Source organism: Neolamprologus brichardi, chromosome 19 (genome assembly GCF_056152115.1).
Source record: "Neolamprologus brichardi isolate AB-2024 chromosome 19, ASM5615211v1, whole genome shotgun sequence".
Classification (NCBI taxonomy): domain Eukaryota; kingdom Metazoa; phylum Chordata; class Actinopteri; order Cichliformes; family Cichlidae; genus Neolamprologus; species Neolamprologus brichardi.
In genome coordinates, this window is record NC_142122.1 from 12,628,670 (window position 1) to 12,644,747 (window position 16,078).

The 16,078-nt window shown below is 40.8% G+C and overlaps 1 protein-coding gene across 1 annotated transcript; it reads left to right on the forward strand.

Annotated features, from left to right (window-relative positions):
• The first annotated feature begins 769 nt into the window (after window positions 1–769).
• keap1a (kelch-like ECH-associated protein 1a) lies at window positions 770–15,768 on the forward strand. The gene is made up of 12 exons (XM_006798387.3): window positions 770–1,097; window positions 5,872–6,721; window positions 8,996–9,195; window positions 9,286–9,442; window positions 10,059–10,151; window positions 10,324–10,470; window positions 10,596–10,702; window positions 11,418–11,547; window positions 11,867–12,063; window positions 13,659–13,864; window positions 14,337–14,513; window positions 15,067–15,768. The coding sequence occupies exons 2-12, from the start codon at window positions 6,509–6,511 to the stop codon at window positions 15,246–15,248; spliced, it is 1,809 nt and encodes a 602-aa protein (XP_006798450.1). The 5' UTR covers window positions 770–1,097; window positions 5,872–6,508; the 3' UTR covers window positions 15,249–15,768.
• Window positions 15,769–16,078: the final 310 nt, after the last annotated feature.

The following is a 16,078-nucleotide window of genomic DNA, read 5'->3' on the forward strand; positions in this document are numbered from 1 at the left end:
ATATGGGGTGACATGTGGACATTTCATTTCAAGCAGGCAAGCATGAAAAAGACAAAAAAATAACCCCAAGCATGGTTAAAGTAAAGGCTTAAATAACCTCTGTCCCTGTGCTGACAGTTAAATTATCAGGAAGTATAAAGTCAATGAGTCCACAGCCACCTCAGATAGACGGGGAAAATAAAAACAAAAAACTGTCCACAGGCTGAACAGAGGGAAACTTTCAAAACAAGATTCTCTAAGATTAAAGTAATCCTGAGGAATTATAGAGAATGGACACATAAAGGAGCTCGACAGCTCAAAAAGCATGCAGGTTTTTTTTCTGTTTTGTGTACAGATGTAACAAATGACATCCTTTTTTTGATATGACATATCTTAGGATGACATAACGACGCAGGGATTTATTGAAACTCAAAGTATGCATCTAATAGCGCCAAAGAATAAAGAAAACAGCGGACCATTCTACCATGGGCCCTGATTTTAATCCATCTGAACGAACTGCAGGAAATGTTGTGGATTTCCTCTGCAGCTCACTCTCCTGAGTGTGTGTGTGTGTGTGTGTGTGTGTGTGTGTGTTTCGGGTTGTTGGATAAAAGATATGTTGTTGATATTCTCGCTGAAGCGTGTTTCATCTGCGTAACTATTATCTAATTCCCGAAGCCGCTGTCTTGCCCCAGTCAAAGTTCAGTTTCACTTTGAGGAATGCGGCGTCCGGCTAGTTGCCGTGTAGGTCTGAACATGCGTAGTTATTGCCCCGCACAATGTTTGCGGAGTGAAAAGTTGCAGTGTCATGTTGGTGTATATTCCTCCTCCCCCAACACCAGCACCACCACCAACACTACAGCCTTTGGACGTCGGCCCTCAGCGACTCAGAGCACCGACGAAGTTCACAAGTGCACATTTGTCCCTTTGACGTGGAGGACGAGATATCAGCGGGTTTCCTGGTAGGACGGAGAGATCCGTGCAGAGAAACACCGGCGAAACTTATCGTGCTGATTGGGCAAGTCTTGCGTAACTTGTTTGAGTTGGCTTCTGTGTGAATGCGCCCCGTTCTCTTGAGACGAGGAGTTTTAGCGGCTGCCGACCAGGTGTTTTTGTAGGTAAGTGAATCTGCAGCTGTTAGAGAATAAAACCAGCGCGGACGCGCCCTTCGGTTGGGGGGAGAGGAAAGGGGGATCGTTGTGATGTGTTTAAAGACGGTTCTCGTGAGTTTGTGATCCTCCAGCAGCACTCGTGACATCACTATTCCGACATTAGCAACGTTCGCGGACAGGCTGATCCCTCGGCTCGGGTAGTTTGTACGGTTCTTGTTGAGCAGTGGAGTTTATTTCCTCTCCTGGTGCCCAGACTCTTAAAGGGGAATTGAAACGTTTGCTCTTTGTCGCCTTTGCATGCGGAGCGCTGAATGCTGCTGTTGTGCTTTTTATTTGTTTTTGGTTTTTCAGATAAAATCAAATATATTTTGACTAAATTGCAAAATTCTAATAGAATCCGGTGGAATTTTGTTTTTGATTTTAAAAAGTTGTTTATTGTTCAGGACCAGTCAAACGTAGGGACATTTACTTGATATTAGTTCATTAGTTCTCTAAATCATTCCTTTGACGCAAGAAAATGTTAAAGAGGTCTCTATTGCTGTGCTTCTGCATTTTAAACGCAGATCCGGTGGCCATAATTCGTTTTCTTGATTAGTTTATTCAGAAAAAGCTAACAGTCCCCAGACCAGTTTTAAATCGTATAAAAATAAAAAATGTTGTCGACCTTTTTAAAAAGGAAATTCCATAAAATGAATAAAAGTGGATACAATTTTTAAAGAAATAACTGTAGTTCAATTTCCCGTTGAGTAATTAATTGAATAAGGGAAAGATAAATGCAAGTTTGTTGATTAATTTGCGAATCAGCGTAATTTTATAATATTAAGAAGAAGATGAAGGGGGGAGGATACACAAGTCCCAAAAGACTGCTTTTTAGGATAACAAGCTATTTTCCTACACGTTCCACAACAGGCTTGATGTGTATTTATTGTTTCTGTCTCTGGTTGAATGGCACACACAAATAAACTGTAGCTCTTTTTCAAATATTTTAGGCTGTGTAGCACTTGGCCAGGGTTTCTGTTTATTGAACGTCCTTACAAGAAGCTTGGGAACTACTTATTTCCTAAATTTCACCACGTCCAGGGTGTCAACTGTTTTTCCTCTAAAGGGAGGGAATGTGATCAGTGCTCTCTGTTCGCCAGCAAGATTACACAAAATATCTTGGGCTGAATGTCATGACACTCGCTAAAGTGTGGGAGTGCGAGCAAAGGGAGAACCTGTTCAATTTAGCTGGAGATCTGCATCCCTCTCAGATGTGAGAAATGAGGCACTGGTGTTGTCTGATTTTTTTAAATTATGTCCATTAGACTCTTTAATAGGTCAAATACACATTAACACAGATATCTAATCCACCAATCAAATGGCAGAAGCTTGGTGCGTTCAGCCATCTAGACATGGTCAAAGTGAAGTTCAAAGCGAGCATCAGATTGGGGGGGGGGGGAAGGTGATTTAAGTGACTTTGAACGTGGTGTGGTTATTGGTGGAGATAGGTTGGTCTGAGTATTTCAAAAACTCCTGATCTGCTGAGATTTTCCACTCAACCATCTTTAGGTTTTTCACAGAATGGTCAGAAAAAAAGACGATGTCCAGTGAGCGTGAGTTTTCTCGGTGAAAATGCCTTGTTGATTCAAGAGGACAGATGGCCAGACTACTTTGAACTGATAGGAAAGCAACAGTAACTCAAATAAAAATAACATAGCAACTGTGTAGAGGTGCTATCTTATCCAGAGAGAGAGAGTACACATTAAATTAAGGATCACATCTGGAAATAGGCCTACTTCCTTTGGTTTAGGTGAGGGTGCTCTGTGCAGAAAGCAGGATACATGGCATTCACTTCCTTGGACAGTTACCTGCACTGTTCTCACATAGGTGCAATCGGACATTGGTTAGACTTTGTGTTATCACATGCACTGGTCTACAAAATTCAAGCTTGCTGTGCACAGCGGAACTTGCTTACGAGTGGGGTTTTTTTTTTCCTTGTTGGGCTGTTATGGCTGAGTTAACAGATGTTGCAAGTCTTTAAAACACTACAATCATCCCGTGGCATTCAACTCCAGTCTTCCTCTTTTTTTCCTTTAATTTTTTTTCAGAAAATGTGCTTTTGTCATCACCAACATTTGTCTCGAGAAAAGTCAATGGTGACACCAAAGATGACACAGCAGAGGCGCTTTTGTCACTACTGTTACAAAACATTTCGAAGGATGTGCACTCATTACAGCTCAGCAGTTTAGGACGATATTTATTTCAGTTTTAATCTGTTTAAAAAGGTAGTTTTGAAATAAGTAATTCAACAACATTTCTCAACAGGAAATTTGCCATAAGTGCTGACTGCACCAGTTACTCTACTGTTCTGGATGTACGGAAGCAATCTGTAAATGGTTAACTGTCTGCCCCATTTGTTTCTTCTCAGAAATTCTGCACTAAGAATGGCGTGTGATTTATGAAAAGCAAACTCATCTGCAGCCAGAATCAGTGGCTTCAATGCTTCTCTTTGTTTTTAGTGTCAAAAGTATGATATCATCTGACAAATTCCACAGAACTGCTTTTAAAGAAAAAGGAAGAAAGAAACTCCTTAAATCAAATTGAGGTATTTGATGACTAAATGCAACTAAACTAAACTGCACTCCCACCTGCGGTGCTACCGGTGAGGACCTCGGTCAAACAGAACCTTCATATCTAGCTAGAATCAATAAACTGGTCAGACCAAGTGTCATATCAGCGTTACTGTTTTACTCCCTCCTCGAGTGGACTTCCCCCTCTTATCTTTTTTTTCCATCATTTTACTGTCATCAGTGTTTCTCTCTTACCCAAGGTGTGCTTCCCTGAAAATCTCATTTTTTCTGCCCTACCCCCCCTTTGTCTGACACATTGGGTCATATGACCAGCAAGCAGGCTGACTAACTGTAGGCTGAGATGTGAGGTAGCTGGTGGCTGAGTAGATTTAATTGTGCAGCTCTGCAAATCCCCTTATCGCTAAACCACCTTTTGCTTTGACTTAAAAAAAAAATCTTCCAAAATGTGTGTGGCAATAGTATTTTAATCATGCATGCGTGCTGCCATAAAGCTGCAAATGGTGACATTTTGCATATAATAGTCAAAAGGATCTTGCATGGTTTAGCCTTCAGCGGGGCCTTGATTTGTCCGCTTTAATGCTTACATGTTTAATGATTCCAAGGGTTCTCACACAGACAAATGCACTATATCTACCAGGCAAGATAACAAAAGTCCTTTCTTCATCTCCACCTCATGAGCTGATTTGTTTCGCTTGAAGCTGGAGCAGCAGCAACTGACACTGGCATGCAGGAGATTTTACTGTTTGCTTGACAAGTAGCTGATCAAGGTGTGCTGTTCTGCATAAAGATGTGTGCTACAAAATAATTGTTTTTGTCTTTTATTTACTTGCATTTTTTTTTCATAATTTGAAAGCTTAATGCATTAATTCTTCTAATTGTCTTTAAATCTGTTACACAAAACCTTTTGCAGATCTCTTACATAAGAGGTAAATAAGTGTGTAAGTTGAGAGGACACCCTGTAGCAAAAGCAAAACTTTGGGCAAACAAATTGGCCTCCAGACAAATGGCAGTCACTCACGCTTCCACCATTGCTTGGTCTTTAGTGTCAGTGATTTCAGTGAGGCAAATGCCTGATGTTGGAGCTTACTGACCAGACCTTGTCCAAGTTTCTGATTTTAGATTAATTCTGATAGGGTACGGCCACACCTAAGGGTTTTTTGCTATCTGTCTGATAGGTTTATTTTGGTTTGTCAGACTAATCAAAAAGATAGCGAACTTAAACATTACAACTTAAACATTTAAATCGCATATTGAGAGTTCGAGTGAAAGATGCGAAATACAAGTTCGATTTTTTTGAGCCTCTCAAACAGGGAGCTATGTATAAAAATGAATTCACTTAAATAGTGGATAAAAAAAATACAAAACAAAATAAAATAAGCGTCATTCTCCGAACATGTATAGACCAATCTGGCAGGTCAGTATTACGTTAAAATAGCAAGATATACCACATCCATCAAAATATGCAAGTTAAAAATTAGCATGTGCCTGATGACTCATTTGGATAGATCAAAGTTGCTTTTTTTTCTTTTAATAACTATATTTAATTATTATCTTCAGGTAGCATGATAAAAATCTATATATACTATAGGGGAAGCTGAAGGACTCTCACTCAGGCTTACTGGTGGTTCTAAACTGGTCATGGGTGTACCCCACCTCCTGCCCTGTGACAACAGTTTAAAAAAAAAAGGTTTAAGGACAATGATAACAATAGCTTGAAAGTCATTATCTGGTTGTGTAATTTCACTTCTCTTAAATATCAGTCCTAACAAATATTGTCCTAACAAATCTGTATTTAGCCAGATGTCACTCTATGAGGATAAAATATCACATTTAGTCATATGGAAGCCAAAAATGAAATAAAGCAATAGAAATTAAATAACACAAAAACAAAAAAGTACAAGGATAACTGGTTTATATGCAGACTGTTAACCTGCAGTTATGAAAATCTTAGAAGAAATCACAAACACAGTGATTATTTCCTCAGCTGAAAGCTGTGTCATAAAGCAGTTCGTCACAACACGTTTTTTTCGGATTCATTTGTAAGGAAGTGAAACCCACAGTGTGTCACAGTAACACACCCACATACGCATAAGAAAAAAATGCCATATCCGGAGATCTTGATTATATTTCCTTCTTTTTAAATCACTGAAAAACTCTCAGCTTTCCTAACACCCTCTCTCTCTCTCTCTGTTTTACCCTCTTCTCTCCAGGATAAGCATCACATGAGTTGAAGAAGAATCCCTGCTATGATACAACTGATTGCAGTTGCACACATGTGCCAACCGCTTCCTTTTTTCATGTAAAAACGCTAAATGGCAGAAGACGTTTGAAAACGTCAGAATGGACTACTTTGGAAAAACCTGAATTCTTTCAAATCCGGACCAAAAGTAATTTCATGATCGTTGCTTTTGCTTTGGGAACTGTGTGACACAAATATTGTCAGTCATGTCAGATAGGGCAGGATACATGGCTGAGCGAGCCTTATGTGGTTCACCGTCAGTTTACAGATATGGTTCCTTGCTGTATTTCTGCAGAGAAACGCATGACTTGAGCTTAACTTTTGCAGCATCTGGACATCTCACTTCGCCTGCTGGCTGTAGCAGTGATCACCAATGGAATGTACTATTACGCAGGGGGTTGTCGACATGCTAAAAGACTATTTTTGTGTTGAATTTTTTTTAGCAAAATGGAGGAACTGAGGATACTTGCACACTGTAGCCTTTACCTACTGATGAGTTGAAGACCAAAGGAGCTTTCTCTGTTGAAAGTTTGAATCCAATGGGATAAGAACTAAAAACATTTGACTGTATCAGTGAAAAACTAGATCTAAAGTGCTTTCTCCCCATAATGCACTGCCCTAAAAAGAAGAAACGTCCAACATGCGACTCGGATTTCTCAGCTATTGTGGTTCCCTCTATGCGTGGGTCTGGGTATCTTGACTACACCGTCGAGACCCACGCTTCAAGGGCCCTGAAGGCCATGGATGAGTTCCGGCAGAACGAAATGCTGTGTGATCTGGTGCTGCATGTCACATACAAGGAGAGGACAGTCGACTTCAAGGTAATGGGTCGTGTTTGAAGTTTTAGAATCATAGTGTAGTTTGTGTTGTTGGGTTATTTTTTTTTATGACAATTTAAATTTAATACAAAGGTCAGTATTTAAAAAGTGCTGCTGAAAAACCACACGCAGTGACAGCAAGTTTTTCCATTTCCATTTTAGAAACTTGCAAAGTGCACGCCAAATATAATAAAAGGCTCTCGGACAAATTTAATATATAAGTGAATAATTATTCAAAATGATTCATATTAATGATCCTATTAATGTGAACCCATTTTTTTTAAAGCGTTAAAAACAATTTGCCAATCTTATAAACCCCATTTTACTCACAATAGAACGCAGAAAACATCAAATGCTCAAACTGAGTAATTGTACCATTTGTAAGACGGTATTTTGAATTCGATGGCAGCAACATGTCTCAATAAAAGGACAGGGCCATGTTCACCACAGTGTAGCACCACCTTTTCTTTTAGCAACACTCATTAAACCTCTGTGAACTGAGGAGATCAGCTGCTGAACCTTTGGGAGATACGTTGTCCCATTCTTGTCTGATATAGATTCTACCTGCTCGTCAGTCTTGGGTCGTCTTTGTCTTATTATCTCATTTCATGATGCTCCAAATGTTTTCAGCTGGTAAAAGGTTTTCAGTGCAGGCAGACCAGTGTAGCACCAGGACTCTTCTACTATGAAGCCATGCAGTTGGAATAGATTCGATATGCAGTTTTGCATTGTCTTGCTGAAATATGCAAGCCCTTCCTAAAAAAAGACGTCATCAGAATGGGAGCATATGTAACCTCTATACATTTTCCAGCACTGATGGTGCCTTGCCAGATGTTTGATCTGGCTATTTCACAGGCACTAATGCACCCTGATATAATCAGAGATCCATTAAAATGAGCTTTGGTCAAACGGGATGTGTGTTCACATATGGCGCCTTTGCACCATTTGTGTATGGGACAGTGAATTGTGTTCACTGTCCCATCCATCCAACCCCCCACCCCCAATACAAGAAGGTGTGGTACCGCCTCTCTGTTTAAAAATTGTGAGTCTCTGTTCCTATGAGTATTACCCAGTAGGCAGGGGAGGAGACATGCCCAGCTCTACCTGCTTCTCAGTCCTCCAAATGTCATTCTTACTTCCTTTGAAAGTGTCCTTGCCAGGGTGGCCCTCTGGTCAAGCCCTCTACCTCCAGCCATATCTGTTATCAGCAGCTCTCCTCTAAATCCATGCACTTCTTAGCCCAGTTAGTTAACATTTAGTGGTCTGGAAAAGTAGGCCCAGAGGATCTGTTAATCTTTAAGGCTAGAGTAACTTGTAAGAACCTCTTGAGCGATCTTATAATAATACACAGGTTTTAACCTTTACTTTTTCACAAGGGATTAAAAAGGAAATGTCCACAATTTAGACTTTTTGAATGCAGGATATTTAATTTACGCAATTTAGCAGCAGCAAAGCAAAAGCCAAATTAAATAAATTATACTTATACTTACGTAATTATTATTAAGTGATTTAATTAACAACGTTAATTGCATGTTTGACTTTATAATATAAAGAACGGAAAAAATGAGAAGAGGAAAAGCCAAGAAATATAAAACCAATTCATGAGTCCAGAGTGTTCGGGCAGTGGTTGCTCCTCTGGCATTTCTTGCTGTAATTTCTAACTGTGGACTCCCAGGGCCAGATGTTTACTGCCTATCACAAAGAAACTAGAGCAAGAACAGCTTTGAATGTTCCTAGGAGCCCTCTTTTATCGTCTTTTGCTCTTTTTGGTGTCCACAATCTCCTTATTTTAAGTCACACCCTATTGCTTCTCACTCTCTCTGGGACATTTCACATACAAGATTTAAAGCCAAATTCAAACATCAAAACCACTCGATCACAATGGTTTCTTCTTTTCTATGTTGTACTTTAATGTGACCTATCATTAACTCCATCACGAATGAATATTCAGTCACATATGAATATACTTTCCTTCATGTCTCATGCAGTTTATGCTGTTTTACTTCAGTGGGATTTATCATTAGCTCAGTCACTGGAGACACTAATCTGCCAAGGTCGAAGCTGAATCACACTCACACACACAAAATCCACACATTAGAACAATTGTCATTACTCTAACTACGTTTCATTTTCAGCCTTTTGTTCTCCCAGTTCCAACTATTTTTTGTTGCTGCCGTCTAATTCAAAATGAGCTCATAATTTGTCTTGGATCGCTCGTCATTCAGTTGTTGAGCACATTTCCAGTGTTTCATTATCATCACAACCTTTTTCTTTCAGGTTCACAAAGTTGTGCTGGCCTCCTGTAGCTCCTACTTCAGAGCCATGTTTACCAGCAGCTTCAAGGAGTGTCACGCTTCGGAGGTCACCCTGCGTGATGTCTGCCCTGAGGTGGTCGGGAGACTTATTGACTTTGCCTACACCTCTCACATAACAGTGGGAGAAAAGTGTGTATTGCATGTGCTTTTGGCTGCTATGAGGTAAACATATTTTAGACCCAGACCACTGTGTTAAGTCATATTTTGAGGTGAAGACTATAATGCTCCTCTGCTTCTTTTACATCCTGCAAGGTATCAGATGGAGGATGTGGCAAAGGCATGCTGCGATTATCTGATTAAACACCTAGAGCCAGCTAACGTCATTGGCATCTCCCGCTTCGCTGAGGAGATCGGTTGCACAGAACTCCATCAACAGAGTCGGGAGTACATCAATACACACTTCAGTGAGGTAACGGCACATGCAACAGCTTGGACGGGCAGTTATTCTTATGAGAAACGGTGTCTTTTATGTCAAATTATTCTCACGTAGCTAAAAAGAAGTTGAGCATTAAAAATGCTGAAGTGCAGTACTCGTGGTTGTCTCAGGTTACTCTTATACACAACTGCACCCATGTGGCGGTTTATATGGTATCAGTGGAAGTGAACTTTGAAGATTAGAACCTGATTGTTGCCACCGTTGTTGGGGGCAGAACCTTTGTTTTTAAAAATTAGACTAGGGGAACGTCACCTGATCTAGCAACATCACCAAAATGCGCGTCTGGGAATGGATAGGAGCAGAGGGCCTATTTGCACCTAGGCAAATAGATCATCTTCTGTACTTATCAGCTGAGCCTATATCTGAGCTGGGTGCAACAGCCATACTTGGATGCATTAAAATGCCTCTCTTAACATCTATTTTCTCTCAGAGAGACATCTGAACAAAATCTTGTGAAACGGCACCTTTCCTATCTGTGAGCACTGGCATAGCAGGCCAAACTCCACCCAAGGGTGGAGAGCATGCGAACAAGTCCAATCTGGCAGTAACCTGTTCTGAAGACTAACTAGCTTTAGTATCTGTTTTGAAGGTGACCAAAGAAGAGGAATTCTTCAGTCTTACTCACTGCCAGCTGCTGGAGCTCATCAGTCAGGACAGTCTCAAGGTGCTCTGTGAGTCTGAGGTGTGTGACCTTAAAATAAAAATCTGAAATCTGATTGAGAGCCATACAACAGGCATTTCATTCACAAATGGTATTCATTCAAAAATATACTTAAACGAATCTCCTGTTAGATTCTCTATTAGACATAAATAACAAAATGTGCATTGATATATTTGAATAAAATTCACATCAGGTGTATAAAGCCTGCACAGACTGGGTACGCTGGGATATGGAGAGCAGAGCCCCCTATTTGCATGCCCTCTTGAATGCAGTTCACATCTATGCGTTGCCACCTAAGTTCCTGAAGAACCAGCTGCTGTCCTGTCCCATCCTCAGCAAGGTAAACCACAGCTGCACTTATAAAAACTAGTATGCTATTTTGGTATCAAAGTGTAAAAAAAAAAAAAAAAGCCATATGACCCATTTTTTTCCCATATTTTTTTTTATTTTGTGTCTTAATTTTAGGCTAATTCCTGTAAGGACTTCCTGTCCAAAATCTTCCAGGATATGACCCTGAGGAAGCTTCCTCCTGCTCCTAATCGGGGAACTCAGTTTATCTACGTGGCCGGCGGGTAGTTATCAAACACTGTGTATGCTCAGCAAACATGTATGACTGGCTGCAGCAAATGTTTTGAGGTTCTGATTGTCATATATTAATTATTATTATCAGACAATACACTATCGTGGTAATGAGCTCAGACTGTGTTTTTATCAAGAATTCAGAAAGTGGCTCAGTCTGCCATCTGGTGACTGCAGAGCAGGTTACAGAGTCTGTCTTCCTTGCAGAGTAGCCCTGCTTTCTGGGCTCCTATCCACCATAGAAAAATCTGTTTTTCGACTTGGTGTTATCATAAGAGAAATCATCCTGTCTGCGTAAACTTCTAACTGATGATTGAGCTGTATTGACTTTTTTAATGATCATGTTGTTCTGTTTTCATAGACCTGTTTTATGGGATGATGCTGTTGTGGAAACACAGACACAATCATAGCAATCAGTGCGTATTGACATAAGGAAGAGCAGATAATGACTGGAGTATTATTTTCACATTTCCTACTGATTAAGACTAAATTTTGAGACCAGCTTTGCATGCATACACGAATCACCATATTATGTCTTTGGTATTTGTGTCTCTATATGACAAGATCCTTTATATCCTTTTTAACCTTTATACAAATAACAAACAAAGGATTCAAAGTTATGTCACAAGCTCTCATGAAAAGCTGTTTATTTACTCTGGACATTCATCTTAGTAACTAGCCAGTCACTACTTTCTTTTGTCTGTTCAGATACCGGCAGCATTCTCTGGCATCCATGGAGGCCTACGATCCAAGGAGGAATATGTGGATAAAACTGGCTGACATGGGGATGCCATGCAGTGGTCTGGGAGCCTGCGCACTGTTCGGACTGCTCTACACTGTATGTTGCATCAGTTATCATACGGTCAATGAAATGAGCTTTAATTTGTGAACAACTCGCAGAGATCAGATACAATGCAGTAAAGTCAGAGTTACTCTTGCTGGACTCTTTATTCAGTACACCTGCTCAAGTCCACATAAATTAAAATATGTAATGAGCCAATCACATGTCAGCAGTTATGGAGATAAACATGGTCAAAACCGCCTAATGAAATTCATATCAAGCGTCACAAAAAGTGTACTTAATGAAGTGGCCAGTGAGTGTGATTTCTGGGTTGTTTTTCTTTTCACTTTTCTCAACATAAACTTCTTAAATGCAGGTTGGAGGCAGAAACCTGTCACTTCAAACCAACACGGAGTCCAACGCCCTGAGCTGCTACAACCCCATGACCAACCAGTGGAGCCAGCGAGCCTCCCTCAACATCCCCAGGAACCGGGTCGGGGTGGGCGTGGCGGATGGCTGCATCTATGCTGTCGGAGGCTCCCAGGGCTCGATACACCACAACACGGTGGAAAAGTGAGACATCTCTGTGCTGTTATTTGAGGATTTATGTCTTTAACTCGACACTCGAGAAGTAATTTGACTTCATTAAAGTTGTGTTTAATAAGCTGAATGTGGAAGCACAGATTTTCTTTTTAAGATGCAGATTTTTAGAAGCGCAGTTACTTCGACGCACGTATGGGGACTGCCACCAGAGAGATTAAATGAATGGCTGCTATTCAAGCTAAAGAGCAGTGAAGAATTTGCTGGTATTCCTCTTAGCCTAATTAGACATAACATCAAAAACATGAGGTCTTTCAAAACATGTACAGACAAACTTCTTAGGAATGTAGATCTGGTTGCGTATACTTTACCTCTCGTTGCTGCGAGAAGGCGATATAATGCTTTCATGTAGGTTAGATTACTAACAGAAAGTCTCGAGAATGGCACTTTCTATTGATATTATTAGCTTTCTACTTCAAATGTGACCTTAAACACTTTTTTTAATAGATTGAAATGTAAAAATGTCTTAAAGATGCTAGTCAGCAGAGAATTATTAGAGCTCATCAGAAACCAGTTGGAAATCTTCTTCTGAGAAGCTGCTAAATATAATGAAAGCTGATAAAAGTATTGAGATGAAAACTGAAAGTGTAACACATCAAAGGAGACGAGAGCATTTATAGTAATCAGTGTTGGCAGTAACGGCTCTTCTCCCGAGGATGCTTCCCAAACGAATGCAAGCAACATGCCGGAGACTCGGCGGGGAGTCGTACCTCCTTGCTCCTAATTTGCCGCTGTTGCGCACCTCGCTGTAGATGCAGCAATTTCAGCGATCATAGTGCAGGGCCAGTGTCAGAGCGAAGAGCGACTTGAATTTTTGTGCTGCTTTTTTCAAAGGCGCGTTCCGAACATTAAAGGACAGGTGATGCAATATAAGCCACACTCCTATCAGCAGTTTTCAGCTGGAATACGACCAGTGCCAGCAACTGTGCCAACACGCTTTTAATCATTAACCAGTCAGAGTACAAGAAGTCCTGTCTGCTCATGTTGATTGTTTCTTGTTGTCATGCCTTCCATTATTTGCCTGTGGGTCCACAGAGTCCTGTGGGTTGTTATGCAAGAAATGTATAGAAATACATATATTATTTCTGCTGAGAGCTAGACATGAAGATTGATATAGCTCTTGCATCTTGTTGGTAAATTACTTTAGAGGTGCTGGTAGGCAGGGTTTTTTTTTCCCCATCCTTGGATTGAGCAGCTGTTTCCTCCTGCTGCCACTCTTTATCCCAAGCTGTTTTTATATTAATTCAGCCGGTTTTCTCCAAGGACACGACTGGACTTTCTTGTCTCTCTGTACGCTCGCTGGTGTTGCGATAGCTTTGGCTTCAAGTACAGCTTCTTCATAGTTGCCAAACACAGTTGCCAGCTTAACCTAATCCACTTAAAGTTGACTGCTCGTGTAGACCGAGAGGGTTGGCGCGCGCGGCCGCTTCGCACCGAATCGGTTTAAAGTTTGCGCCGCTGATACATTAATTTAATTATGTCAATTGACTAATATGTAATATCATTAGGAGTTGTCAACAGATTATCATTGCACTAAGTGCTCTGCACAAATGCTGTTTGGTTTGCAGGTGGGATCCCGAGTCTAATCGCTGGACCTTTGTTTGTCCAATGTCGGTTGCTCGCCTGGGAGCCGGCGTGGCGGTGTGCGGGGGGGCCCTGTATGTAGTGGGGGGCTATGATGGACAGAACCGCTGGAACACAGCTGAGAAATATCAGCCTGACACTAACACCTGGCAACAGCTGGCTCCCATGAATACTATACGCAGCGGACTAGGTGAGTTTGTGGGCATTTCTGGCTCTTATGAGAAGCAGGTTTAGACACATTTAGTGTTCACCATTTTCACGCTTATCTTTAGGACTCTCACATAGTCTTTACTGTTTCTGACCTTTGCCCAAAATAAGGTTTCAGGCAGCTTAGTATAAAACAGGAAACAGAGGGACAGCACTAACTTTGTGCTCTCCCAAGATAATAAAATCTGACCTATCAGCACCTCAAAAAGTCACTAAGTAACATGTTATTTTTCCACTGCACTTGCCTAACAAACCAAGTGTAAAACTGCAACCTGCTCTTTCTTTCTTTTCTTTTTTTACACGTCTGCCTTTGTACAGATTAAAATAATTCCGATTTCTGTTAAGATGACTAATCATGAGAGTTGTTTCAGTCTTCTCGTCTGATGTTCTCCAAGAAACTCTGTGCGGCATGTTTATGTTGCACATTTCATTTTTTGTGTTGTTTGTGCTTGCAGGTTTGGTGTGTGTGAACTCTTACCTGTATGCTATAGGAGGCTATGATGGGCAGAGCCAGCTGGCCACTATGGAACGCTACAACGTAGCCAGGAATACGTGGGAGCCGAGGGCCTCGATGCAGTACTCTCGCAGCGCACATGGAGTCACTGTCCACCAGGGACGCATCTTCGTCTTCGGTCAGTCGGGTTTCTAATGCTTGGCGTTAAGCACATTATACAACTTCATGAATCTGAAGCGCTGAGTGAAAAATGTTGCTCTTATCAGTGTCATTAATGTTTACATGATAATATATCTGTAATAAACGCTTCCAAGATTTCTACTGAGGGTTGCAACACACACTTCTAAATACTGACTACTTCAGTAATTAAATCCCTCTCATTGACTGGTAGGCAGATCAGTACGTGTTGCTCTGTTACCCTAGAGTGAGCTGCACTCTGTTTTCTTCCCAATCTGGCTCATTGACTCAGTGTTATTTAATAAAATGAAGTTAAGCGTGGTTCCGATGCTTATAGTAAACTGATATGCAGCTGGCAAATTAAATATCACATTGGGAGGAACTCAATCTTTTTGTTTTAAGTTTTAAACAAAGGAAAAGTTTTCTTTAAAAATCTGTTTTGTAAATTAGTTCTGAAATCGCAAATAAACCCCCTAAAGACAGAATAATTAATAATTATTTATTGATGCAAATGTTTGCTAATCATAGTGTGTGTGTGTGTGTGTCCCACTTAGGAGGTTTTAACCAACACGGCTTTCTGTCCAGCGTTGAATGCTACTGTCCCGATAGAAATGAATGGACATGTATCACAGACATGCCCGTTGGACGCAGCGGCATGGGCGTCGCTGTTACCATGGAGCCCTGTCCCGGGAGCCTGCCTGAGGAAGATGAAGAAGAGGGAGACGCGATGGGATGAGGATGGAATCTGTTGAAGTCTCAAGTGCTGAATACACTTCCAAGTGGTGCTGCTTTTCAACAGGGGGCTGTGCATTAAATGACAATATTTCCAAATAAAAACAGCTATCCCCCACCCGAACTGATCTCGGTGGCACTGTGGAACACTGCAGATATTGACTATATGGTGACTTTGAAGAGGAAGGAATATATTTCTACATCTGCTGGGGATCAAGTGATGCAGTCGGTATATGATAGCGGCCTTGCAATCAACAAGGTGCTACTGAATTAATTACTATTTAATTAAATATTGTTCTTCTTAACTTCTTTTTAACTCCTCAGTGTTTTGTTTAGAAGGCGAATTTATTTCTAGTTCCTCTCTACATTTGACTTCATTTTGTGCCAATGTAGTTTCACCCAAAGCTGCCTTTTTGTTTTTTAAAAAAAGATTTTTGCAATTAGTACACTCTGTTTCTGAAAATAAATAAATCAAATGTGCAAATGACAAAAATATTAATCATTTGCATTTCCTCATTTGCCAATTTGTTTCACTTCTTGTGTTCTCATCGGGGACTCGTGCAGCTGCGGTAGGTAACAGCAGATGCACCACCACTAGATGGTGGAATAGGTCCAATAAAAACTGTGCACCGCAACAAAAATGTCTCCTCTGGATGGCCGTGCAAACGAACTCCTGTGACACTGACAGTTTAGATATGACAAAGGCTTTTTGGCTCTAAATCGACATACAGCCACCCGCCCAGGACTAAGGTGTGCGAGCACTACGAGGAGTAATATCCCACTTTGATAAAGAGTATGTGTCCATGTTTTATGGCTCACAATAGTTAGAGCTAA

Excerpts from the sequence above, each read along its gene's own strand:
- keap1a (XM_006798387.3), top strand. The coding sequence starts at position 6,509 with ATGCACTGCCCTAAAAAGAAGAAACGTCCAACATGCGACTCGGATTTC. Across the intron at positions 10,703-11,417 it reads TTTATCTACGTGGCCGGCGG|ATACCGGCAGCATTCTCTGG; the intron begins GTAGTTATCAAA and ends TTGTCTGTTCAG. Across the intron at positions 14,514-15,066 it reads GGGACGCATCTTCGTCTTCG|GAGGTTTTAACCAACACGGC; the intron begins GTCAGTCGGGTT and ends TGTCCCACTTAG.